A 27,880-nucleotide genomic window follows, 5' to 3' on the forward strand; every position below is an offset into this window, starting at 1 on the left:
GCACAGGCCACATTTTATGTTTTTCTTTCTAATATTTTAAAATTAGTAAATAAACAGAGATTGTGCATTAAAACGTGCAGTGAAGTGCAGTCCACGTGAAGCGTGTTCTCTGTAGAGAATGTGTTAACCTACTTTCACTCAGAAAATCAACAAAACAAGTCATTTGTCCAGGGGTGCCCAAAACTTGTGCATAGAACTGTATTACAGTCAGTTCTAAATTATCACACTACTTTACCTCACATAAAAAACAAAAACTTGTAAATAATATAAATACTGTAGAATTGGGGGTGGAGCCAGCCATCAGTCTTTGTGGTTTTAGTTTCTGTTTATTACCTTTTTTTTTTTCATTAGTTCTCTTCATAATGCGATTTTTTGTTATTCTCATATATATATATATATATATATATCTCATATATATATCACATTTTTGCTTCTCTATTATGATGTGTATTTCTATCATGATTGTGTTTAACATGAATTGCTATCATATAGTTAAATACAGAGTTTCTCATATTGGGCTACTCATATTGTACAACAGCATATTTAAAGAGTACTGAGCATTCCACCTTAAATAAACAGTTAATACTGCTAGAATCATCGATAATCATCACAGCAATGTGTCTATGGCTGCATGCTGCCATCAGCTGTGTACTGCTATAAGACATGGGCTCCAGCATGTAAACACAGCTCTACACTGCAAAAAATGGCTCGTCAGATAAAAAAAATGACTTCATGTGGTAAATTAACTAAATTAAACCAGTTTTATTCAACACAAAATACTTTGAATGATTCTTTCAATCAGTGTACTTTTTGGAGTTTAATAAAACCACTTCAGTTGATTGTTACTACATGTAGTCATCTTTAGGTTGATCTGACGAGCCTTTTTTCACAGTGTATCATGGGGAAATAGTGAGTTCAAATCCCAGCAATGCTGCAGATCATCTGCAATATTTTCACTGACTGATAAAACTGCTTCGTCAATATCGACCAATATAACCAACCGATACATCAGTTGGGCCCTAACACACACAAAGCTTTGTCACAATTGCAAAAAAAAATCTCTCTGAAATAGTAACTTCACAGGAGCAGGAAAAACATTCCTAACTTTTAATGTAGTTAATGTTCCACGAAATTCTGCATCATTTCTATTGGTCCACTAATCATGGAATGCTCACATGGTGTAAAGTTTAATTGACATGTAAAATGGGGGAAAAAAGGGGGTCCAGGTTTTAATATGACAGCTGTGGGCTGCACACATACAGTATACGTCAATGACATAAGCTCAGATGAACTCTAGTGGGCCGGTGCACCCCACCTGCCTCAGCCCAACCACTACTGTTCACTGTGGTGAAATAAATAGAAGCTGCTATGATTCTCTCAGGACCTACAACTTATCTCCCTCTCTGTTGCTCACACACACAGAGGGGCTATAAATAGCAGACGCCACTGAGGGGCACAGATAGGGTTTCAGTGCAGGAGTTGAAGAGTGAGGTGTCAGGAGGAGTGGTGGTGGAGGGGGTGGGGGGCTTCCTCAGCCCAGAATAGAGTGTAGCCCATAGCTCGGCCATTCCCACACATATACCTCACTCAGTCAGCATGCACGGCAAGCAGCAGCACAGTCTCTCTCACTCTCTCTCTCTCACAGATTTTCACCTGTTGGCCACACACGAATGCTCCCACACACACAAAGGGTGTTAGCAAATCTGTCTATGTGGTCTCACACACTGTCTGACAGTTTCTAACATCCATGGCTGCCAGCTTACATTTGCCTGTGCGATACTTTCTCACTCGGTCCAAACATACACACATACAGTACTGTGCAAATGTCTTAGGCAGCCATGAACATGAAAACAAATGTAAATAAACAGAAATACGGTAAAATGTAACACAAATTTCTGCATAAAAAAAATTCATTGATCAGAAGAACATCATAGGTATTAACCTCTAGATACATTAAACCTCATATTTACAGCCTCAAAACTGTATAAATGTGCTGTTACACGTTTAGAAAATTTCTAATATTTCTAAAATCATTCGCAACAACACATACAGTTGTATGTAGAAGTTTAAACACCCCAGGTAAATTACACGTTTTATTGATTTTCTAAGTGAAAATAAGAGAACACTTCCTCTACAGGAAACTAGGCAACTTTAACGTCACGTTTCTACACATTTTAGTGCCCAATTTCTATTTATTTGCTTTAGTTTAGTGAGTTAAACATAAAATATAAATGTGTCATAACTATTGCACAGGCCATTTTCCTCAGTATTTTACTTCAGCAAATAAAAATAAGATGTGCAGAAGTGTGTTCTCTGTAGAGGATGTGTTACTTATTTTTCACTTAGAAAATCAACAAGATAAGTAATTTGACCAGAGAAGGCCAAACTTTTGCATACAACTGTATTCATCTGGTAATTATGCTAATTACTTCATACAGTATCAGAATTGTATGTCTTCTTTTTGACAGTTAAACAGCTGAACACATTCTTACAGTTAAATACAAAAGCAAACAGAGAGACAGCAAAGTCAGTCTGTGTTCTGCAATGAGCTGACAGAACAAAAAGTCTTTGATGATGCAACTTCATCTGCAAAGTGAAATCTTGGGGCAAATATATGTTTGCAAATCATTAAGTAAGTTAAACTCCAGACACTTTTTTCTATAAACTAGGAGTGACAAACGTATAGCCTGAAGGCTTTATGGCTCTCATCTGGACGTCCAAATGAATTTAGAATCCACATGTTATTCTACACTCATGTTGTGGATCATAATTGGCTTTCTGCAAAATAATTATTGACACAACTCCCAAGCAATCACTCCTTAGCAACCATCTCTAAGCACTACTAAATCAACCGTCACTGAGCAGTACTTTTCTCAATTAAGTAAAGTAAATTAAAACTCCAGTGAAACTCGTCAGAACAAACCTGGAGTGAGAATAGTGATGACGGTAAACTTTCTGTCCTGATCACCTGGAGGAGGGTGCTGCTTTTATTTCATTCCTGAAGCTTAAAAAGGTTTGGATTAAACTCTGTGGAAGACCACACTCACAGCTAATGTCAAAACTATTAACAAGCAGCTCCTGGCTATGTCAAACTTAATCTAGGCTACTGCTAACATCAAATCTAATATGACGATATGATGTAATCAACTTTACGGATTCATGTTAATATCAGTTAGCTAGCTAAGTTAGCTTTCTGCATCTTAACTGCTGGCATTGCTGACAATGTTAGATTAGCAGGTATAGGATGGTAACTGTAAATACTGCATTTCCTTCAGGAGAGCTTTGACCATGGTTAAGCTAACACACATCAAATCACAATTTCGTGTTTGTTTGTTTACTTGCATTTATTCTAATGTGAGCATTTTCTCAAACAAATAAATGTCTATTAACCAGACAAATAGCTTGACATTTAATTTCCTCAGAAAGCTTAATGCCCAATAATACATCACAAATGAGTGCTGGGTGATCCTGATAACATTCATTTTTTCCAAATATGTCACAACAGAGTAACAGATGATATTTAATGTAATGAAGCCACGTTTCCTGTGCTGGTGCTCTAGGCTAAAATATTGGGCCTCATTCACCAATATCTTCACTAATACATTTTTTCTTAATTTGTTCTTGAGGAAGGTCCTAAACACTATAAATGTTGACCAAACAGAAAGAACATTTCTAGAAGGGAAAACCTCTACTATTTATTTTTTTATGGATTTTAAGCCGTTTGAACAATCAGAAACGTGATACATATTTGGCTAACGGTCAGGTCTGGGATGCTGTATGTAAAGTGTACATAATAGAATTAAAAGCTAAAAATAAAGTGCCTGGCCACAGGTGCATTACCATTCTATGGGCATTATGGATATATTGCTTATTATCTATTAAATATGGGCAATTACGGTCAAATTACGTGAAAATAAGTTAACCCCTTACATGGCTAGGGCCTGCCAGTGGCCCAAAGGTTTTATTACCCCATAGTTACTGAATAATAAGCCTCAGTATGTAATAAGCCTGGGATTTTAATGAGTTCAGCCTCTACAGAGAACAAACTTCTGCCCATCTTATCCCCTTAAATGGCCGGGGCCCACCAACAGGTGTAAAGCTTTATTACACACTTCTATAACCCAAGAATAGCTCAACCAGTTTGCAAAGATCATGTAGCTACTGAATTAAAATCCTTAGTATAATAAGCCTGACATTCTAAGGGGTCAATACACAAGTACTGTTTATTTGCTAATTTTAACATTTTGGAGGAAAAAGTAAAACATAAAATGTGGCCTGTACAAATGTTTTGGCACAATTTATACTGTACATTTTATTTTTTTTTCCAATATGTTAAACTCAACAATAAATAGAAATTATGCATTTTTCCCTTTGTTCCTGCATAGTTTCTGCAAGAACTGCTCAGTTTGGTGATTTTCCTGCTCTTAACACACCAACTAAGTTGAATCAGGTGTGTTTGAGCTGGAAAATCACCAGACTATGCGATGCTCTTGCCCACTACACACTTAAAAAAGACGGTTCTTCGAGGGTTCTTTAGTAAAGACAATGGCTCTATATAGAACCATGAACACTCAAAAACCTTTTGCATGACTGAAGTGTTCTTCAAATTGATGGAGAATGTGTTTTATATGGTTATATATAGAACCTTTTTGTTACAGGCTAGACATCACAACAATAGCAGAACCCTTTTTGGTGCTATATAGAACCATCTACAGCACATTCTCCATCAGTATGAAGAACTCTCTCACTATGCAAAGAACCCTTTAATCATGCAAAGTTCATGTGGTCCATTTTCTTTACCAAAGAACTCTCGAAGAACCATGATTACAGTGTGTGATTGTGGTGCTAGCATTTATTCTTCCTTGACAGAGTTTGGCAAGAAAAAGAGAAATCATGAATCAAATCTTGTGGAAAAGTCACAAAATACACACCTAATAAGGCTATTATGAACAAACTGCTCAAAGTGCACGAACACTTAAAATATTGTTTAATCACACTTTTTATGTATTACTGTACAGGGGGTCTCCAAAGGCACTTGTGCCCAGGGACCTCATAAAGCATGGTCCACATTGTGGAGTGTTTATGCGCACATACACACATACAACGGCTTAAATATAGAAACTCACAGACATCCCCCTGGAGGCACACACACACACACACACACAAAATGAAGCTTCCACATTGTGTACACTGCAATGAAATCTCCATTATATTTCACCATAGTGGTATCTCTGGTCTTCAGAACAACCCGTCTCCTTCCCAACACTAAGTATACCCAACAAAAGACTTCTGACAGTCAGTCACAAACACGGGTGTAAATGAGAGGATTTCTGGGTGTATTTTTAGAAACAGGGATTTTGTCTGTACAAAAGCCTCTCAGGACCTGATATTAAATACCCCTTTGTGAAATTAAAAACGACTAGGCAATGAGCATTTCCCAGCCATGCAAGTGGAGAAAGAAGAGAGGAAAAGAAAGAAAAGAGAAAGTGGAGGAAAGAGCAGACGTCAGAGTTAAATTAGGGAAACGGGGGTTGGAAATTTATGCTCAGCACACAGACCAAACGAAACCATGAACACCATATCCAAAACCACATTAAACCAAACCACCAATTCCCGTCTTCCACAGTAATGCTTCAACCAGCAATAGCACAGCGACAGTGAGAGAAAGACAGGGACCCCTTTAAACTATAAATATTCACCTAAAGTTTTCATAAATCTTCTGGAAGTTAAATTCCTAACCTGTCCTACACAAAGAAATAAACAGCCATTACTCTGACTTGTAGGAATTGATTATTTCGAGAAACGTTGGTTTTAGGTTCTTCTCATTGCTGGCTGTCGCCGGGCGGAGAGGCCTGGGCTGGTCGACATGGCAGCGGGTTGTTTTTCTTGCTGCCTCATTGGGCAAACACAAGCCACCGTTGCCAAGTCAGAGACAAAAAAACGTCCTATAGCCGAGTCCCTCTGCTGCCTGGTTGCTGTGGGAGCGGCTGGAATGCGTCGGATTGGCTACTCTGTGACTCCTGAAGCATGCTGTGCTCTGTGAAAGCTCTATTAGCCCAGGAATGTCCCTCATAACACCCCCACAAAAAATGTGGCCGTAAGAAAACACACATACAAACTCAATCAACAGCCACAACAGTGCCAACAAGGGTACAATTATCCACTGTGTGGTTTTCTTCCTTGTTTACACAGATAACGGGCTCTGTTGTTGAGCCGTTTTATTATCTACGCAAGAGCCAACTTTATGAAAATGTGAACTTGTGTGAACTTGCACGCTGATACTGTAGCTACAGCAGGAAGAGAGCGGCACATGACTCAGTCTGTTGCAACCCCCAGAGAGTGCATGTGTAAATTAGCGACTAGCAGAACCCAATTCGTGCAAGATGTCCCGTATCGCCACCATCTCACATGAGCTCATTAAACGCCTGTCCCACTGCCAGATACAGTCGAGCTTCTGGAGAGAAACTGGTTCTTTAAAAAAAGGGGGCTTTCATCATAGATAGAAGCTAACACTTACTGTTTTCATGACATAGCACAAAAGAGGCCATAAGGGCTAATGATGTTAATTTAGTTAAGTGTGAGAATTCAGCTGAGGGAGGAATACTGATCAGCTCTTCTTTGAGAGAAGCATTTTGTTGTGTGTCAGTGACTAGCCAGTGAACTTGAAAGGACCAAAATATGTTCAAATATGTATAGAGATATGAAATAATGATTGGTAATATGGCATAAAAAATAATATTGTTCAAGACATTTTCACAATATAAGATATGCAACACAAAGTCTTCTGAGGTTTGACAAGTTGTAGCAGACAAAAAAGCAACACATTTAAAACTCACATTAACAGGAGTAATTATACTTCCTTTGTAATGAAGCATGGAGCTGGTCAGTGTTCCTGAAAGGACACTCTGGCTAAAATTAAAAGTTTATCCATCATTATATCTGGCGTAAATATGCTGCAACCACTGCAAAATGATAACTTTACAGGAGAAGGAAAAAACCTACTCTACTTTTAATGTAAGTCAATGGAACCAGACTTTTTTCCAAGTCATTTTGGGCTGTTTCTGTTGGTGTCCATTCACCATGAAATTTACACACAATGTAAAGGGTAAGAGGCATTTTCAAATTATGACAAAAACTCAAATTATGCCAAAAATGGAGATGCAAGGTTTTGTTGAATGTTAAATTATATATATAAATATATAAAACCTCTTTACATTAACTTACATTAAAAGTTAAGAATGTTTCTGCCTTCTCCTGTAAAGTTACTATTTTGGAGATACTTGTTTTTCTTCGGACAGTGCCGAGTTGTTCCACTGTAGTCCAAAGAGTGAGACTAAAAACTATGAAAAGTCATTGTTTGCACATTGCAGCTCTTAATGATGTTTTTATCACTGAAACGATAAAAATACATGATTTATACAATTATACAATACAATTTATCGTGCAGCCCTACAGAAAAGCATATTGTGATGTAATGCAACATAATTTATCATGATAATGATGAAGAGATGTAGATTGTCTCCCGTAATCAAGTTTGAATCTTTTTTAATGTAGAATACTTTTTCTTAAGAATATATTTCTTACACATATTTCTAGAAATATAGTTCTTTGGCTTTTATGTCTGTGCGAGGCTGAGAAATGTTCCATTGTTCCTTTAAAAGGACACTATGCCATGAGATAAGGACTTGTTAATGCCCTTCTCCAATCTATTCCACCAGACATGGCTGAAATGTGACCATTCGGGAACGAAGCGACTCTTTAAGGTGCGCATGCAGAACACTAGATTCAGATTTGCATTATAATAGTTTTGATTTGTAATGATGAAGAACCAATTGTTTATGTTTACGTAGACAGACAAAAAGAGGCTATAACTGCTTTTATCAAGTCAGTGTTAGATGGGGAAGACACCTGCGGGTGCTCTCACTCCCACTACTTTCTCTCTTTATCTCTCTCTCTTTCTCTCTCGTTAGTTTCAGCCCAATGATTTTCTTTAAGCTTTGTCTTAGTTAAGCCTTTGTGTGTGAGATTATGTGTTTGTGTGAACATGACAACCTGTTAAAATAATTTTTCTTTATTTTATCTATTCTTGTAATTATGTCTACTTTTTTATATATATATATGATATATAAATTCACAGACATACATCTGCATACAGAAGACCACAGTAACCAGTGTTCATTTCAAACAGTGTAAAAGAAAGCTTCAGACTCCCCAAAGCAGGACGATAATAACCATTTTAATTGAGAATTTCCCAACAGGCTGCCTCTCTCTTTTTTTATTTGACTATAATTCACAGACTTGTGTTATGTCTCTCAGCAAGAAATGCCTTTTAATTCCTCTCTAAGCAATACAAGCTCACATAAACACAAACCCAGGCACAGACACAGGTCACAGTGACTAGAACACACTCATTTCCCACTGGCGGATGGCTTTTGCAGCCTACATGTCTGGAGCGGCTGAAGGTCACGAAACTGAAAACTTAATTTGTTCAGAATTACAAGACACTAGAGGTAGCACTGGCCTTTCATCAAAGGCATGGCAGACTAAATTGGCTTAGCTACTGTGGTGAACCGCAGCACACCGTGTCACACATTCCAATTACATCTTCACTCAATAGTCACGTATTACTCTCACAGCATGTGAAAGTATGTGATAAATGAAACGCTTCGTTGTGTACGTACACACTAGCCCTCCACTCTTTATACATACTGTATACTGTATTAGGGTCATTCTACAGAAATGTCCACTTTTTTCATCTATCCATAGGTGTCACTGGTGTTACCAATCCTCATTGGTGTTACACAAAAGAAAGGTAACACCATAGACAGTAACACCAGTGACATTCTTAATGAAAAATGCATTTTACATCATGGCTGCTACCGAGTCACTAAAATATGTAATTTAATCCATTTGTATTCTATTTTTCCACAATTACCTAAGAATAAAGTAGGTCACACCAGTGACTTCAACTAAAAGCTTCATATGAAATCATGAGCTAAATGAGAAAATCTCTGATAACTGAAAAGACACAGTGGACTCATTGTGTGAAAAGACACATGGACCATGTGTTTTTCTTCACAGATCCTCAGAAAATAGGTAGAAGGAAGCCAAGTGATGTCATCAGTGTGATTTTTATTTCAAAATAAGAGATTTCTGGTTACACAGTAACACCAAGACACAACTTGTGGGGACAACAACTTTCATTATATATTTTATAATATTTATTTGGCATTTGTTTTCTTTATGTCATATAAATCTATATACATAGTCATGTATAGATTATTGCAGTTAAAATTGAAGAAAAAGCATGTTTTTTACCTTAAAATAGTTGTTCACGCTTCACACATGACTGTGGGGATGAGCACAATTCTATGTAATGATTTAAAAACCAATAATGCTAAATTGATGGCTCAAAAGGTGTATTGTTAAAATGATGTATTGTTTCATTTTAAAATTTAAATAAAAACGTAACCCTTACAAGTTTTTCAAGTGTAATATATCTGTAAATGCCAGGGACACAAAAATGGACGTTTCCATAGAATGACTCATTAGTCAAAAGTTTGAATACACTTGCCTGCAACTAGGAGTGACAAAAATACAGTATCATGATCACGATATTAGTTTTTCTGAGGTTTAAAAGTTGGAACAGTTAAAAAACTTAAAAAACAATGAATACAGTGTTTTTATTCAACATTTCACTGCACTTCACTAAATCCAATTAAACAGGGCTAATTATGATCTCTTTGTAATCAAACATGTAGTTGCAAAGTGATCTTTAAGCAATGGTGATACCCAGGAATATCAGGAAAGTATATTGTAATGCAATTTTTCAGAAAAACAATAAAATAATCATCACATTGCCCACCCTGCACCTATATATATATTTCATGTTCATTTTTACATTGTATTCTTTTGAGAGTAGAACAGACCTTAAATAAACATTTTCTAGATCACTATACTGGTACTGACACACTTCCATTGATGCATTCACTTTTGTTTTTTTAATACATATTTATGATCTGTTATTGACAGCAAAAATGATTGTCTCATTTGCAACATAAGCACCAAATGAGCAGACACTAGCGAATCTGTAGGTCTTTACCTTCAAAGCCTTGCAGTTCTCCACAGAGACATCATAATCCAAAACATTTGGTCTTAATAACACAGCAAGAGTTAGAGATCAGTTTAGAGATCTGAGTCAGGTGGAAATCAGCTCCTCCATTCTAGCCTCTGTTACTCTGTGTTAGTAATTCATACAATTATTCTGAAGGTTGGGAAAAAAACTTGAGTGTTACCTTTCAAATGAGACCAAGATCATGACTGTAGCCCCAAGTATGTGAGAACAGTGCTCCTTTTACCTTGGCTAAGCTGTCTGAGGCAAAAATGGGGCGACAGTCTAAAAGGGTTAACGGATTGTACTTTGAGGAGTGAAGGCAAAACTGTAATATGGGGAAGATCTCTTCAGCCTCAGCTCTGTGCTAAGGCTAAACCTGCCTCACTGTAGTACATTATAGGAGCTATCGGGTTTCATGTATGGCCTTTCTCTTAAACTTTAGTTACTGCATAGCTTTGTTAACTTGGAAACGGAGACATATTACTATCCACAAAGTCAAGCATAATGACCATCGTGCAATGCTTATGGAAAGTGAAAACTGACACCAACTTTTGGATTCCCCAAAATAGTCTCATTTTGCCTTCTATTCTAATAGATGATCCATCTTTGACTCTTCATTTCAGCTCATTCCATATATGTTCCATAAGATCTGGAGACCTGACAGACTACATCACGAGTCATTAATACGGGACCATAAGAAGGGTCTTTGCACTCTGTATTCTAGAACACTCCATAAAGGCGTAAAGATATAATGATGCACTAAAAGTGTAATGACTTTTGACTATGGGTTGGGGAAGGAGGTGAATGAAAGTGCCTCACCCCATCCTGGCGATAGAATCACTTTAAAATTTGTTAGCAGTATGGATGGGGCATTTTCATTGTGGACAATGGGATTATTATGGGGTATGCAGTTTCCACAGGCTCTAAGCTGCCATTACTTGCTAGCAAAATTAGGCTCGTAGCTCCAGTGTAACTAAGGAAGCAAACTTCGAACATGTTTGGCTGATTAACTCCTTTTGGGATAAGGGGAAAGAGTGTAACTGGGATTTTTGGCTGAATTATCACTTTAAACTTCTTCCTCTTATTCAGCACTCTCAACAATGGTTTCTTGGCAGTGATGCTTGCAGCGAGGCCAGCTTCATGCAACTTCCTTGGAGCAGTTGATGTTAAAATAACTATTTCTAGTGGCATTTATCTTGAATTTTGTGTATATCGCTGCTTTTTTTTTGCATGGATTTGGTCACTGATTTTGCCTCACATTGGCCTACCTGACCATGTTTAGTTATGCAAGAGAGGTTCTGCTCCTTTGCTCAGGATTCATACATGTGGCTACAGTACAGTATTATAAAGAAGGTGGTCTCATACTCATATGCAGAACAGTGGGGTGGAGGGGGGCTGGAGGTGGGGGGTGTATTGCTACAGTGTTGGGAGGGGTTTTGGTCATTGAATGTAGCTTGCGGAGATGGATGTATTTACACCAAAATGCGTCTCAGACCACCTCCTGAAGTAGTTTGAATGATCAGATTTAAATATGTTTTAATCTGGGGTGCATTTACGACTCCATTTTTCCCTTTCATCCCATTTTTCCTTTTAATCCCAATACAATCCTGATCCTCAATGCACAGGAAATGACCAGATGTAAATGAGGTCTCAGAAAAAAAAAAAAATCCAACAATAACAACAGCAACAAAATGAACAATAGCAGTGAGCGTTTGGTGTTACAGTTACAGAAAGCAGGCTGCTGAAGCAGAACTTCAACGAGCAGGAATTGACTGACTCAGGCTTCTGTATCATGCTTATTAAACTCAAATGCCCTGAAGGAATGATGTGTGAGACATCAGTGAAAACAGCAGCAACAGCAGCCTGAGGGAATGCTTGTTTGAGAACAGTGGGCTTTCGGATGCGTGAAAATTCCTGTTATCCATCGCAGCTTTTCCCACCAGACGAGGGGTGAGAAAGACCGGAATTCACACACATGTACAGACTCATAAACACATGGGAGAGTAGCTTGGATGTTGCTGCTCTCTTCTCACAAACTCATACACACAAAACATGCACACATTCACAAACACACACTGGCAGAGTTCGGCTCTGCTTGGCTCTGAGAGTTTATTTGTTACCATGAGTAATTGAGCCTACTTCATCCTGGCACATCATCTGCTCCATTTCCTCTCTCTCTCTCTCTTTCTCACATACGCACACTCACTCACTCACACACACTTGCACTTGCACCATACCCTAATTTCTCTCTCCTTCAACTCTGTGGCTATTGTATTGCACCACCAACTCCTATTTAATTAATTAAACTGTAAACTCTCTCCCTCTTTTGGTAACACGTCATTTCAAGGTCTCCTTCATAGGGACAACACATGCATAAGCACTGAATAACATATTTATAAACAACAACTGAGTAATTCACAAAACTTTATGTTGTTAATTGCAAGATATTTGGTAATGTAAATTGCATTGTGTTAAAAATATTGTGAGAAACAGTCAAACAGTCAGTTCCTTTTATTAACATTTCATTAGTCATGTTTACATGTAGCCTGATAATCCGGTAATAATCCGTCTAACAGCTCAGTCGGAATAGAATAAATCAGATTGAGGTCTTTCAGAATACAATTTCTATTCGACTGAACGAGGTGGGTAATCCCGTAAATAATCCGTCAAATAGAAGAATAATAGGCATGTAATCGCCTGCATCTGATTACATTCCCAATTAGAAAGTACATTCTGAGCATGGGCGTTTGCGTCATAGTGAGAGTTTATAACGTTCAACATGGCGGGAGCAGAAACTGGTCTGCAGAGGAGATGAAGTTCATGCTCTGAGCTTTAAAAGACGGCGGTGGGACGGACGTCCATCTTATGTGTCCCAGAACACGACGTCTTCCTCTCATCCTTCTTCAATAAGTTCATGTGAAGTATGTTTTCCTGAGTCTGACATCATGTGTAATTAAAAACACAAGCGCTGCTCACTGCTGCTCGACTCTGACTTGACTCACGTGATGCTGGTTGTCATGGTAACGTCTGCACTAAGTGGTTCTCTACGCATGCGTGTTACTTTGGATCAGTTTACTTGTAGTGTGCATGAAAATGGAGATTTTCCCTCAGATTGTTGAGTAGAGTGAGCAGATAAACACCTCAGTTTGAATCTATAATCGGATTATTTTCAATAGGATTGGAAAAATCTTTGCATGTAAACACAGCCATTTATTATGAAGCATCATTTCCAAGTAATGAAACGTAGTAGGCCTAGTTTAAAAAACAGGCAACACTTCCCTTGAACCCTGTTACATAACGTTGACATAACCATGCCATAAACATGCCGTGGCTGATGTCATACGCTGTCATAAGTTGTCAAGACAGATTTTGTTTGGTAATGTAACAGCATCATGTTATCATTACTGTTTATTGTCATGACAGATGACATGTTTGGATGGATTACGGTACAATTGTATTACCTCACTAAAAGTACTGAAGGCACCTCAGTGACAGTGTTCAATATATTTTTTTCTGAGAATGTTAGTTTAAGACCTCTTATATCAGATACCATGTCATATGCTTCATAAAACCTTGTGTCTTCTTACAACTACTTGCATAAGCTTTTTATAAATATTCTTTATAAATACTGCTTTATAAAAACATCATTTGATGCTTATGTATGTGTTATTAACTCCACATGTAGGGAGCCTTTGAAATTAAGTGTTACCATTTTTAGTGTAGAGGTAGAACAATTGTACTTTTATCCACTGTCTTCATGAATATTGTTCAGTTGCAGAAGGAGTAGAGTGCAGATGGAGAATGTCTACACACACCAGCAGGCGTGCACACCCACCTTCATAGCTTTCACTATCCATTTCAAAGAGATCTATTACAACTGGTAAATGCTGATATGGCACTTTGCAGTCTGTACTTATCATATCCAGTAAACAATTTTCTTCAATCATCTCTCTCTCTCTCTCTCTCTTTCTCTCTCTCTCTTTCTCTCCCTTGCACACTTTTCTCTCTTATTCTATCTATTCTCTCACATTTTGAACTTTCTCACACCTAAAATGAACTAATATGCCATGATAAAAACAATACTGATCATTAACACCTCATACTCAGTCCAATCCTATCTGGCTGATATATTAGAACAAGTGTTGCTCTATGAGCTTTGGCAGCCTGCCTCAGTCCACAACTCCAGTCTGATTTGCTTCTTGCATTAATTAATTCATTGAATCTGTGCCCAGTATTATGGCTGCTGGCTCAGATAAATAAACTGAGAAACCAGTAAACAGTGTTTTGAGAAAAGCTCAGATCCCTCTTATTTTTATATTGTGGACAACATGTTGCTGTAAGACCTACAGTTGTATGCAAAACTTTGAAAAAACCCTGGTCAAATTACATTTTGTCTATTTACTGACTGAAAATAAGTAAACAAACTGTCTACAGGGAACAAACGTAAATATGGAATTTTCTGCAAATTTGCTGTGTTTAATATGCTTTAATTAATCAACTTATTAAGTTATTTATTAATTAATTTAGTTAAATCATTAGTTAATTAATTGGTTCATTCAATTATTAAAAAATATTTTGTTATTTTGTTTGTCTGCAGTCCAGTTGTTTGCTTACTTTATTTTGGCCACAGGATGACTGCATACTTCATTTGAATATTAATATAATTCATTATAATCAATTCTAACATTCCAAAAGCAGTTGATTTCCCAACTTCAGACTGATATGTCACCTTTTTACACCACTATTAAGCATTATAAGGCTTAGGACGTGTCATATAATTGCAAAGTGTAGGTATGTGTGAGAGCTGATGTGTGTGTCTGTGAGAGAGAGGGTGGGATGAGGTCAACCACGAGAGCAGCTGTAGCTTTATGATTTCATCTGCCGTATTTTATGGGCACATTTACTCGACCTTCCTCTGTTCTCTCAGTCATACTGAGACTTCACGGTCAAAATAGCACAGCAGCCACTGCTGATTTTCAATTACAATGAGGTCAAAACCATAAATCCTCTAACAAAATAAACCTGAATCTTAGTATTGCTGTTGTGTACTCCTTGTCCCATACACCTATACAGGGCTTATACATGCATATATAACACCAAAGGTACCTGCTCATCCAACATTACTTCTGAAATCAAGGGTTTTAATAGAGAGTTTGTCCTCCTTTACTGCAGTAAGAGTCTCTACTCTTCTGACAAGGTTTTACACCAGATGTTGGAACATTGCTGTGAGGATTTGCTGCTTGTTTGTTATTTATTTCAGTCCTTTTTTTATAATTTTCCAAAATACACGCATAGGAATAAATAAAAACAAAAAGGTCTTAAATTAATAGAAAATACAAACAAAACAAAACACAACAATATACTGACTGAAAAGGTGTAAGCTGAAGCTTAAGCTTGTTTTGCATACTCTTTTTACCTAACATATTTTAATAGACCATCCTTTCCCTAAAAACAGAAGCAAAAACAAGAGATTTCAACCATTTGATACACAATAATAATCATACCTCAGTTTTATACTTATTTAATCCCCTATTTTTAAACATTTTTTAAAGTTTGCCAAGTGAATGACTATTTGATTGCATTCAGCCACAAGAGTGACCTCAGGTTCTGATGTTAAATGATTAGTTCTGGATCACAAACCCCATTCGTCATCCCAAAGCTACTGTATGGAGCTCCATCACTCCAGATAAGACAGGTCCAATGCTCCACAGCCCAATGCTGAATTGCTTTATACCCCTATACTGACGCTTGGCATTGGGCATGATGACCTTAGGCTCATGTGCAGCCACTCCAGAGTGTCCCATTTTGCTAACATTGTCTTTCTATGTGGATTATACAGTCTGTGTCAGCAGTGGGTGCACCTTATATTCGCTGAATTCACTAATTGGAGGGGCTGTTTAGACACTTTTGTACACTGTGTTTTAGAGAAGTGAGTCATCTGCAACGGACAGATAGGAAAAGGGAGGTTTTCAGACACTGCAGTTGAAACTTCACATGAAACTACAGTCAATGAGATGAGGTTAACCTCTTTCCAAAAACAGAAAACATCTCTAATCAGGGGCTCTATCAAACAATGACACGCAGCAGTTTCAACACTTTACAATCGGTCAGAAACTGAACAGTACTAGCCGAAGGCACTGGCTGCCCGACAAAGCACCTAATTCACATTATTTCCTCTCAGGCTAAGAGTGTCAAGTTGCACTTTTAAAACCTTGGAAAGGGAAAACTGAAGGAAAATCCCACCAATTTTTGAAAAAAAGTGAAATAGAGTGGGTTGGTGTGAAATGCTCCGTTCTCGAGAATCTTAGCAAGTCAGAATTGTTCACAGTGGTGGTGATAGGAACCAGATGTCTGAAGTGTTTAATGTCACTAAAAAGTTATGTAACAGGAAGTTATTACATAAACCTTAACACTTTACATTAAGGGTTGCAAATTAATTAATAATAAGTAATTTAATACTCAATATTTATATATTTATTAACTGGTCATTAAGCAGTAGTTACCAATTAAGTACTCAGTAATTAGTAATACAGTACACTACTAACTGAAAGTTTAGTTTGTTAGTTCTCATGTTACTTAGGCTGCGTTTACACAGCTGGCAAAAGTGGCCCAAATCTGATTTTCTCACCAAATCCAATTTTTTTGTTTGGCTATTCACATTATCTTTTAAATGTGTTCTGTATGTGACATCAGTCTGAACAGATCAGCTCCTAAACTGACCCACATGCACAAAAGAACAATGTGCCATGTTGCTTCACATGGCGCACTCATCCAGAGGTAAACAATCATGGCTGCCAATGAACGCCTGTTGCTCCCAGAGCTTTCAGTTTCATCTTCGCCAGCATCTCAGGAGCGATCATGAAGTTCCAATGGTTGACAGCTGCGCTCATCACCCAGAATGTGTTCGAGCTTGCCGTAAAAAGAACACGGTCACTTCTTTGGTTCGCATCCTCGGACTCTTACTGCTGCGTTCAGCCATTTCGTTCGAAATCTCTTTGAACACGGAGTGGTTGCAATAAGAGCCTTCTAATTTTTTGGTAGAGAAACATCAGCCTAAATGTTTATGAGATCTCAGCAGCGCAAAATTATGACGAATGATCTGGCTGTTCAGACCGAGTCACACTGCCACAGATCGAATACATATCGAAGTTCAATACCACATATGAAAGCTTCTCAAATCGGAATTAAAAATGTCAGATTCAGTGTGTTTTTTGCTGTTCACACTGCAACACAGATGACACATCTGTGTCACATATGAAGAAAAAGATCAGATTTGGGCCACTTTTACCAGCTGTGTGAACAAAGCCTTATTTACATGAGTAAACACACTTTCAGTTCATTATCAGTTCAATAAGCAGCAGTTAGTACACATTTAATGAGTAATTAAGCTGTGAACTAAGAACAAACTAAACAATCAGTTAATAGTGTACTGAATTATAATTACTGAGTACTTAAACAGTAACTAATGCTTAATGAGCATGTGATTAATATATAAATAATGGGTATTTAATTACTTATTAGCATATAACTATCAATTAATTTGTGACCCTTAATGTAAATTGTTACCCATAAAACTGTTACAAAGATGTTGCTTAAAGTCGGAGACACTGTTAGATTAGTTTTGCAATTAGGTTTGGCGTAAAACGTATATTTTAAAATACAGTAAGAGTGAAGAGGTATATACAGGGCATGTGATTAAGAATATGTACATTTAGGAATAAGTATAATTCAAATATATCACTGTTTTACCATTATCAATATTGCATATAAAAACTCAAGGTTCACTTGTGGTTTTGGAGAGCAAAAAAAAAAGTCTATATTTGTGCTGTAAAGAAATTTTGAGTCAGTAAGTTTCTCCACAGTGCACCATTTTCACATCAAAACACTGTGAATGACTCAAACTCAGTTTTGGCTCATTTAGATGTCTCTTAAATCTGAGGCTCAGAAGGGCCCATCTATGAAAAGACTGTAGGTGCAGCCTGACTGTGAGCCCATGCTGATATAACTGTTCACTGGTTTCCACGCTTTTCTCCACCTCCTGCTGTTTATGCACGTGTCTGTGTGGGTGTGTAAATATTCATGTGCAAACTCATGGGAATCCCTGTCTTTTCTTTTCCTTTGTTGTTTGAATCTGATAGCTTCATATCCATTGAGCCCTCTTTCTTTTCACCAATTTATGCTTCATAGATTTTGACAGAATATCCTGATTGGGAATTTTAATGAGCAGACAAAATCAGCTTTGTATGAAAAGTTGCAAACAGCTAATAGATTACTCCAGCATGTTTAACCTGCGGCATCTGTATCACACTATTGATAATGGACAATAGTTTTAGTGTGTTTCTGTGCAGTTAGAAAAGTACAGAAAACTGACTGATGTGAAACACTTATAATGGAAGCCATTGTGCAGTTTCTGGATTCTGTCAAGAAACATTTGGAAAAGTGTCTAAATAAAGAGAATTTGAAAGTAAAAGAGTTACACAGTTCACAGTACAGGTCTTGAGAAGAGACAGACTAAAAGAATGCCTTACTAAAGCTGTTCCTGTGACATTTTAACCATATTTCAAACACTGGAGAAACAAACGGGAGCCTGTGAAAACACTTCTCACATCACTATGCTGGTAACAACAGCAAACAGTCTTCCCTTTGGAAAATTAGTTTAATCTCTTTTCACCAAAGAGGTCATGAAAGTGTTCGTCTTCCACTTCTTTTTTGACAGAATTCAACATCTGCCCTAGGATCTTCTACAAACCCAATTCCAAAAAACGTTGGGACAGTAGATTAAATGCAAATAAAAACAGAAAGCAGTGGTTTATAAATCTGCTTTATCTGTATTTGAACAAAAAGAGTAAAGTGCCAACAGCATGTTCCAAAAAAGTTAAGATTTAAGACATAATATTATTATTGAAATATTCAAAACACATCTTAAACAGGTGATGCAATCATGCTTGGGTATAAAAGGAGCCTCAAGGAAAGGCCTAGTCCTGTATGAACAAAGATGCCTTAAAAAATGACATGTTTCTGTGATAGATGTCACCATGTGGGCTCAGGAATACTTTGACAAACCATTTTTATCAAACACTATCCATCACTGCATCCACAAATGCAGGTTAAGACTGTACTATGCACAGAGGAAGTCATATATCAACAGCATCCAGAAACACCACCCACTTCTCTGGGCTCGAGCTCATCTGAAATGAGCTGATGCATAGAGGAAACGTGTACTGTGGTCTGACGAGTCAACCTTTCAGATTTTTATAGAAATAATGCATGTTGTGTTCTCTCGACCAAAGAAGAAAAGGACCATTCAGATTGTTAGTGACGTGAGTTCAAAAGCTAGGGTCTGTCATGGTATGGGGGGGGTGTTATTGGGTAATCTGCACATCTAATCTGCACATATAACTCACTGCACACATTTTGGAGAAACATATGCTGCTTCAGGGAAGTCAATGCCTATTTCAACATGACAACACCAAGCCACATTCTGCACATGTTACAACAGCATGGCTGCATAATGAGAGAGTGCTGGTGCTAGACTGGCCTGCTTGCAGTCCAGACCTGTCACCCATTGAAAACCTGTGTTTTTTAAGCTTAAAATACATCGACAAAGGCCCTGTATGGTTGCACAGCTGAAGACTTGTATAACAGAAAAATTGCAAAAAACTGGTTCCAAACTGGATCAACTGGTATCTTAAATCCCCAAATGTTTATTTGAAACATATTATATTAAATACAATGTTTTTGTACAGTTTTCAATGCAATACAGGTCAAACTGAATGTACTGCTTTCTGTTTTAATTAGCATTTCACACACTTCCCCAACTTTTCTGAAATTGGGGTATTATTACAAGACTTTTTTATTATATAAGTTTTTTTTGAGTACAGTATTGTTGAAATCAACAGAATAGACCCATCAAGGTCTTTTTAAGACACTAGATAAGGCCTAATGATTTCTGGGAACTAAAATTTACTCATAAGAATCATCAAGCCTGTTGTATTTAAATTCTGCAAATATTGTAGTAAAATTCTCGTTTCATTATTAAAAGTTGGCTGGAAACAAAAGGATTAAACACCCAACAGAAACTGTCCAGTTTTTCCCATCGGCATTTACAGTCATGTGCAAAAGTTTGAACACCCCAGTCAAATTATATGGTTTGTTAATTGTTTAAGTGAAAATGAGTTAAAATTATCTACAAGGAAAAATATTAAATATGGCATTTTTTAACAAAGTTTAGTGCACCGTTATTTGCTGAGTTTAACATTTTGAAAAAAAAATTTAAATAAAATATAAAATACCATAACCGTTGCACAGGCCGCATTTTATGTTTTTTTTATGTTAATTTCAGCAAATTAACTGTGCATTGTTCACTTATATTCACTTAGAAAATCCACAACACTTGTAATTTGATCATGGATGCCCAAACTTTTGTGTACAACTGTAAGTAGACACTACGCTGGCTGACAAAACCCAATGTGCAGTACAATTGAAAACAGTTTGCAAACTCAAACAAAAATTCAGAAAACTTTCATCAACAAAACTACACCTGAACTACATTTCACAAATGCACTGCAAACTCAGAAAACACATGCAGCACAGAACAGAAATGTTTCTGGCAGACTCTCAAAATGGAATATGGAATGGAATCTAATTTCTGTGATGGAAAATCACAGACTTAAGCTGATACCACAGAGACTCACATTTCCGTAAGTTCATGGTTAACTTGGCTGGCTAGTTAGCTCTGACATACCATAGCTGTGCTACAGTAGTTATCAATCATATCTGGTATAACTAGTTGAAATTTTACAGTTACACTCTACAGCTAATTTCTATTCACAAAAAAACTTTACTTCCTTTTACTGGTGAATGTTTATGCTGCATAGAATTGAAGAGTTTGAACAGCTCCAACCTCTTTTAGTGTCCTCTGAAAACATTTCTGTTGTGTTGATTGACTCTGCAGCATTTCTGAAGTTGCATGTCTTTTCTGTATTTGTATCATGTTTGTCAAATGTAGCACTGGTGAATTCATGTTGATGAAAGTGTTTTCTGAGTTTGCAGAGTGTCTACAAATCTGCAGCACAGATTATTAGTTTTGGTTATTAGTTTTTATTAGTTATTAGTAGAGCATTTGTAAAACGCAGTGCATATGTTTTCATTCTGAAGAAAGCACTGAATGCATTTGCAGCTCATTTTTTATTTGCAGTTTGTTGGGTCTTCTCAGCCACAGTCAGGCAAGCCTCCCCATTAGGAGTCTGTTAGGAGCTTCAAATAACATATAGAATGTCTTTAACAAACTTCAAATGTTTGTGTTTATTGTTGAATGACCAAAAACTTTTTATTTGCTTTTTTTGGACCGAATTTTCATATTTATGGCTGGAACTGAAGACATAGCACTAATAGTCACAGATCGGCACTAGAATCGGTCATACACTACAGACGTGTCAGACAGGGGTTTGTTTGAACAATGCTAGAGCGCTCCTTTAACGTGCAACTAGCTATTAAAATGGCTTACCCTCCAGGATGACCTCCTTTCCGGTCTTCTTTAGGGCCTGTACAGCTTCATCGTGTGTAGCTTCTCGCAGGTCACATCCATTGACTGATAAAATGGCGTCACCCACATAAAGAGCCTCGGTCTGATCGGCTGCTAGTCCTTTGAAAATCTTCGAGATTAGGATGGGCATCTTATTCTCTTTACCACCTGCAAAGTGTCAAACACAGTTAGTCTTGCCATATTGTCGTTCTCTAACATGACGCACAGAACATCACTGCAAACTAGAATTTATAGGAATTTTAAAGGAAGGAAGATTTTAAAACGTGTTTCGAAAAATAAATAGAACAGCTGCAAAGATCTATAGAACATAAAATCATATAAATTAAATAAATACATTTTAAAAATGTAAAACTATAAACAAAACTGGAAATATTTATGCTCTTAACTACATGTTACACATTTCATATATCTGCATCAATCTAAAGAACCATTTCACCATGCAAAGGACCATTTAATTATACAAAGGCTTCTTTGAGTGTTCATGGTTCTACACAAAACTATTTTCTTTACTCAGGAACACTTGAAGAACTGTATTTTTTAAGAGTATATATATCTCAATATTGATTTTTTGGCCTCAAACATGGTTTGATAGGCAGATTAGACATTTCTGCATTGTGTTCTGTATTGCATACATGTCATGGCTCAAGTTTGGGCCAGTGTCAGTGCTGAGATTGCTTAAGCCATCCTTTTTCTCAGTTCCTTAATTTCAATTCTTATTTCTTACAAGAGCTGCCTTTTTCCCACAACTGTTCACAGTTTCAAGCTGACCACATCAGGTAGGTTTCCTTGCAATATTATATTATACTGCATATTAAATGTCGCTTCATTTATGCCTGATGTTAAATAATGCTGTTTTGTTAAGACCATGACCTTCATGTTTCATTATATAATTAAGCCATTCCATGTCCAATGACTAGGTTTAGTATAATAAGAGAAATGCCTCAGAATTAGTGCTGATTGTTCTAAACTGATGAAAAATGTTATTATTCATTTGAATATTTTTATGTAAATCACATGTTTTTTCATTAATGTTAAAACTGGTGAGCAAAAGACAAATTTAGAGAGAAAAGCTCAATTTTTAGTCATATGAAAAATGTTGTTCAAACCATATATGTAATTTGTGCTCAGGCAGCCTCTAATATAAGGAAAACGCAAAATTCCACATATATGCTGTACATTAAGTCAACTAAGTAAGACAATACTCTGCACAGTTAAATAATCATCAGAACCTGCTGTTGAGAAATAAATCTTGCTTTACAAATAAGCATCATGTTTATATATTTTAATATTCTTGGCGGAAAAAAACAGCAATCTAACAAACACATGCCGAAAACCCTTAAACTTTTGACATTTCATGCTAACTAAACTTTAACATATTCATCTTTTTCGTATAGATCAACTTCATTAATCTGATATGGAGAGAAAGATCATTATCTAATGGACAGTTCTGAACCTCATTCTGATAGTCGGGCGTCACTGTAAAGAAGTGAATTTGCTTCACGTCAGTGAGTTAGAATCCTGCAAAATGGCCACTTGCAAAAGGAGATCAGTAGAACCCAGCATCACGCTCTGCTACCTCTTATATTCCATCCTCATTATTGTACCAACCTCTGAATTCTCACTGAGGAACTGTATGATTCCAGGACCCTTCAATTACACAGACAAACTGACTGTGCTCTGCTACAAAATGGGTTTACCAGCTGTTCCCTCTAAGATACCCAGTAATGTAGAGACTTTAGTCATATCTTTCAATTACATCTCAGAAATCAGAAAGGAGGATCTCAGCAGGCTGACATTTCTGACACATCTAAATGCTTCCAACAACAATATCTCACACATACAAGAAGGTGCCTTTAGAAACTCGAGAGACCTGGAGGAGCTGAATCTTTCTCAGAACCGACTGAGAAATGTATCAGGAAGTTGGCTGCAGGATCTGCATGAACTCTCTATAATACGGCTTGATGGAAATTTGATTGAACACATTGAACCAGATGTTTTTGCGAATCTTTTGAGTTTAAAAGTTTTGAATCTCACTGACAACAAGCTTCAGCAGATTGAGAGAATCCAGCCAGCATTCAGGTCGAATACTCTACAAGAGCTGTATATTGGAATAAACAACCTCAATGTCTTCCAGTCCAGCGATGTGTCAGTGACGTCCGTTTCACTGAAAATGCTGGATCTATCGCAGAATCCCTTGACAAAGTTTCAAATTACAGAAAACATTTTTCCTGCCCTGGAGTACTTAGACCTGTCCTACTGCAGCCGTAATGGAAATCTAGACTGGATTGTTCCGAACGTAACAATGCTGAAGACAGTAACAACCCTCAAACTGGATGGAGTGCGTATTTCGGAAAAAAAAACGGCAGCCATTCTTGGAACTTTCAATACAAGTCTTTACAGACTAAGGATGGATGACATTAAGCCAATTAAGCCTGATCGTCTTTTAAGTGATGCCTGCTCCAGTGTTCTGAGAGTCCTACACTTTGGGGAGAACAACATCGCTTCCCTCACCGAACACATGATTACACCCTGCTATCTCCTGCAACAGCTAGACCTCACAAGCAATAACATTTACCACATTTCAGAAAAGGCTTTCATGAATTTCACCCAGTTAATGTCTCTGCACCTACAGCACAACAAGCTGACCAAACTAAATGGTGCTTTTAAAGGACTTCCCAGGCTTGAGCTTCTAGACTTGAGTGCAAACAAAATCGTCAAATTAAACTGCTCAGACTTTGAAAATCTGATCAATTTAAGAAAGCTGTACTTGTATAATAACAAATTAGCTTCAGTCAGCGCGTGCTTGTTCAAAAACCTCCAAAACCTTCAAAAGCTGAAGTTAGGAACAAACAAACTGCTGACCGTCTCCACGTCCTTTTCGGGGGTATTACCAAAGTTGAAGTACTTGCAGCTCAGATACAACAAAATAAGTTCACTCCAAAAAAGAACGTTTGGTCATTTACATTCTCTTCAAACGTTAGATCTGGTTGATAATCAGATTTCTGAGATTGATGAGTATGCGTTTGAGGGATTGAGAAAGTTAACTCGGCTTTCTCTTGCATCTAACAAAATTACAGCAACCACAATAAAGAACAAAAATGTGTTTTCAGGACTGTTTAAGCTACAGCAACTTGATCTAAATAGCAATTACATAACATTTAAAAGTGATCATTTGAGATTCCCCCCGTTCGTTCATTTGAAATCCCTTCACACGTTGGCGATTAACAGCCAGCGCCACCACGGCCTCGACCTCTTACCTTGGAATCTGCTTGAAGGCTTGACATCCTTAAAGATCTTCTATGCTGGAAACCTCAACATTAGGTATCTGCATAATGACACATTCAACAACACCCCTAACCTTTGGCACCTGGATCTCACAAAAAATATACTGTCAGACAACAGTGCTCTGTCCTCGCAAGCTTTTCACCCAATCCCTGAGCTAACGAGGCTTATCCTGTCCAGAAGTGGGCTGACGTCTTTGGACTTCCTGATCAAAGCAAACCTATCAAAACTCTCTGTCCTGCGAGCTAGTGGGAATCAGCTTGCATCGATCAACAAAACTTTAATACAATCCATTCGCGGGCTAAAATTCTTAGACTTGCAGAACAACACTTTCCCCTGTGACTGTAGGAGTGCTTGGTTCATTGACTGGTCACTTCTTAATAACCAAACCCAGGTCCTTTACCTGAATAAGTATATCTGCAACTATCCATCCACAATGAGCAAGAACAGTTTAGAAGACTTTGACACCGAATCCTGCATTGTGGATTATAGCTTCATTTGCTTCCTCTGCAGTTCTTTGATAGTTGCTTTTACTCTCGTGGTCTCGTTTGCCTACAGCTTCCTGAGGTTGCATCTGGTCTACACGTACTACTTATTTTTAGCTCTCCTCCATGACAGGAAAAGGAAGCAGCAGCATGGTTTTCAGTACGATGCTTTCATTTCCTACAACACTCAGGATGAGCCCTGGGTAATGGAGGAACTACTGCCAAACCTAGAGGCCAACCAGGGCTGGCGACTATGTCTGCACCACAGAGACTTCCAGCCAGGCAGGTCCATCACCGACAACATCATTGATGGGATATACAACAGCCGCAAGACCATCTGCTTGATCACCCGCAACTATTTAAGGAGCAACTGGTGTTCCCAAGAGATTCAGGTGGCCATATTCAGGCATTTTGATGAAAGGAAAGATGTCTTGATTCTCATTTTTCTAGAGGATATTCCCACTCATCACCTCTCTCCATATTATAAAATGAAAAAGCTGGTGAAACAACAGACGTATCTCCGTTGGCCCAAAGCAGGAGACGACACCAGAGTGTTCTGGCAGAAAGTGAAAATGGCTATGGAGACCAAATAGACTGAAGATGAAGAGAGACACGATCTCTCATGGCATGATAATGGACGTTAAATAGAGACAGCATTAGTGTGCTCTGTGCACATTAAGTTTAATGTGTATGCTTTCATATTCTTGGATTTGTGTAAGATGTGTAAAATCATCATGCATATACCAAATAGTACAAAACTCTTAGACACCTAAGCAAATTGGTTGAAACCATTTATCTCAGCAGTAAATGTGTTTTTTTGCCAGTAAAAACAATAAAATGAATACAAATAAGCATAAATACATTAAAAAGGAGGAGCTTTGGAAATGATTAAGCAAACACATTGACATACAATCAAATCTACTTTAGATTTACTTTACTAATATTAGTGTTTTCCTGAACAAATAAACATTTACCACCCAGCATTTTCATCTATAATTTTACTGGGTGCCTAAGACTGTAGTATACTGTCTACAGTACTGTATATTTCATATCGCTGCTGTCAGAAGAAAACCTTGTATCTCCATTTTTGTTGTTTTTCAGTTTTCGACATAATTTGAATATACCCATTGCCCTTCACATTGTGTGTAAATTTCATGAAGAACGGACCAAAAGAAATGGCCCAAAATGACTTGGACAAAAATTCTGGTTCCACTGACTTACATTAAAAGCAAAGTAGGTTTTTTCCTTTTCCTGTCAAGTTACCACTTTGGAGATACAAGGTTTTCTTCTGACACCAGTGATATACAATGCTAAATAATGATTTACGTATTTAGGACTATTGATAGATGTAAATAAATGTGTAAAATTATAATTATAAACTTCATTATTTTCAAAATAGACCATTTTTCATACTGTATAAAGTATAATGGAGAACCAGACATGATCTCAAAACAAGAATATCTGGGGACGACCATGGAAAATTAGGGCCTAACGTGGGTGGGAACACAGACTTATTAAAACATTTGAAATTTCTAAATCAATACAGCAGTTTACAAAGGCAAAGCTCAAAGTACAGGGTGTTGGCATGCTTGTCAACATTATCCACCCACCAACAAGGATTTCGTTAATGCCATGGATGCAAGCTAGCATGGCTTAAAAGTCCTCCCCAAAAAATCCAATTAAGCACATGGAGGATGCATGTTGTGTGTGCAGAGAACATGTTTACATTAGATGAAAATAAAGGCATCACAGGAATAGTGATGAAAGTAGATGGTTCACTGTTGCGACAATACAGCTGGGCTAAATGTAATGTTGAAAAACTTGGTAGCTACAGCACTGTGCAAAATCTGAGGCCATCTGAGAAAATGATCTGATCTGTAAAGCCATTTTTCTGGGCAGTAAGCATACAAACCTACAACACTGCTAACAGATACAATACAATGCAACGACTGGAGTCAGAAACCAACTTTTTAAAAAAACACAAAAATCTTTTGCTATATTTATGTTTGCTTATATTTGTTCTGTTGTTGTACAGTGTTTTTAGAGGCCAAAGACAAATAGCTTTAAACAATTTTCGAGACTGCCTAAAGCTGTATGTCTGACAAAAGACAAACTACTGGATTTGAATTTGAGCCAAATGATGCAAACAAACCAACAAACATGTGATTCAAACTAAGTTTTCAAAGAAGTTTCATGGAATCGATTTTATGCATTGGACTGAAAACAAATTGAACAGTATTTCTGATATATTCATTTTGAATTCATCTGAATTTGTTCCGCTAGCCTAGCAGTGTGTTGTTTTGCTTGCGTTATTGATCCCACTCTGGATGGTAAAAGGTGCACAAAGTGGACGAATATGGTGGAGAGTTTTAGAGGGCAAGTCTGTGGGTGGAGCCTTGCTTGCGACACATTTCGCAGCTCGCCAGCACCAAAATTTTAAGTTGTTCCCAGAAG

The 27,880-nt window shown here is 37.4% G+C and overlaps 2 protein-coding genes across 2 annotated transcripts in view; one reads left to right on the forward strand and one right to left on the reverse strand.

The window, feature by feature from the left end:
• Window positions 1–27,880, reverse strand: part of snta1 (syntrophin, alpha 1) — a 50,660-nt gene that overhangs the window by 13,521 nt on the left and 9,259 nt on the right. The window contains exon 2 of the mRNA XM_036571213.1: window positions 21,621–21,806. Within this exon, the coding sequence (XP_036427106.1) occupies window positions 21,621–21,806 (186 nt within the window). The remainder of the gene's footprint in view (window positions 1–21,620; window positions 21,807–27,880) is intronic.
• LOC118808490 (toll-like receptor 13) lies at window positions 22,413–26,581 on the forward strand. The gene is made up of 2 exons (XM_036571212.1): window positions 22,413–22,435; window positions 23,054–26,581. The coding sequence occupies exon 2, from the start codon at window positions 23,185–23,187 to the stop codon at window positions 26,017–26,019; it is 2,835 nt and encodes a 944-aa protein (XP_036427105.1). The 5' UTR covers window positions 22,413–22,435; window positions 23,054–23,184; the 3' UTR covers window positions 26,020–26,581.

The sequence above is a fragment of the Colossoma macropomum genome, unplaced genomic scaffold, assembly GCF_904425465.1.
Source record: "Colossoma macropomum unplaced genomic scaffold, Colossoma_macropomum, whole genome shotgun sequence".
Classification (NCBI taxonomy): Eukaryota; Metazoa; Chordata; class Actinopteri; order Characiformes; family Serrasalmidae; genus Colossoma; species Colossoma macropomum.

Coding starts and splice junctions, on each gene's coding strand:
- LOC118808490 (XM_036571212.1), top strand. CDS start 23,185: ATGGCCACTTGCAAAAGGAGATCAGTAGAACCCAGCATCACGCTCTGC.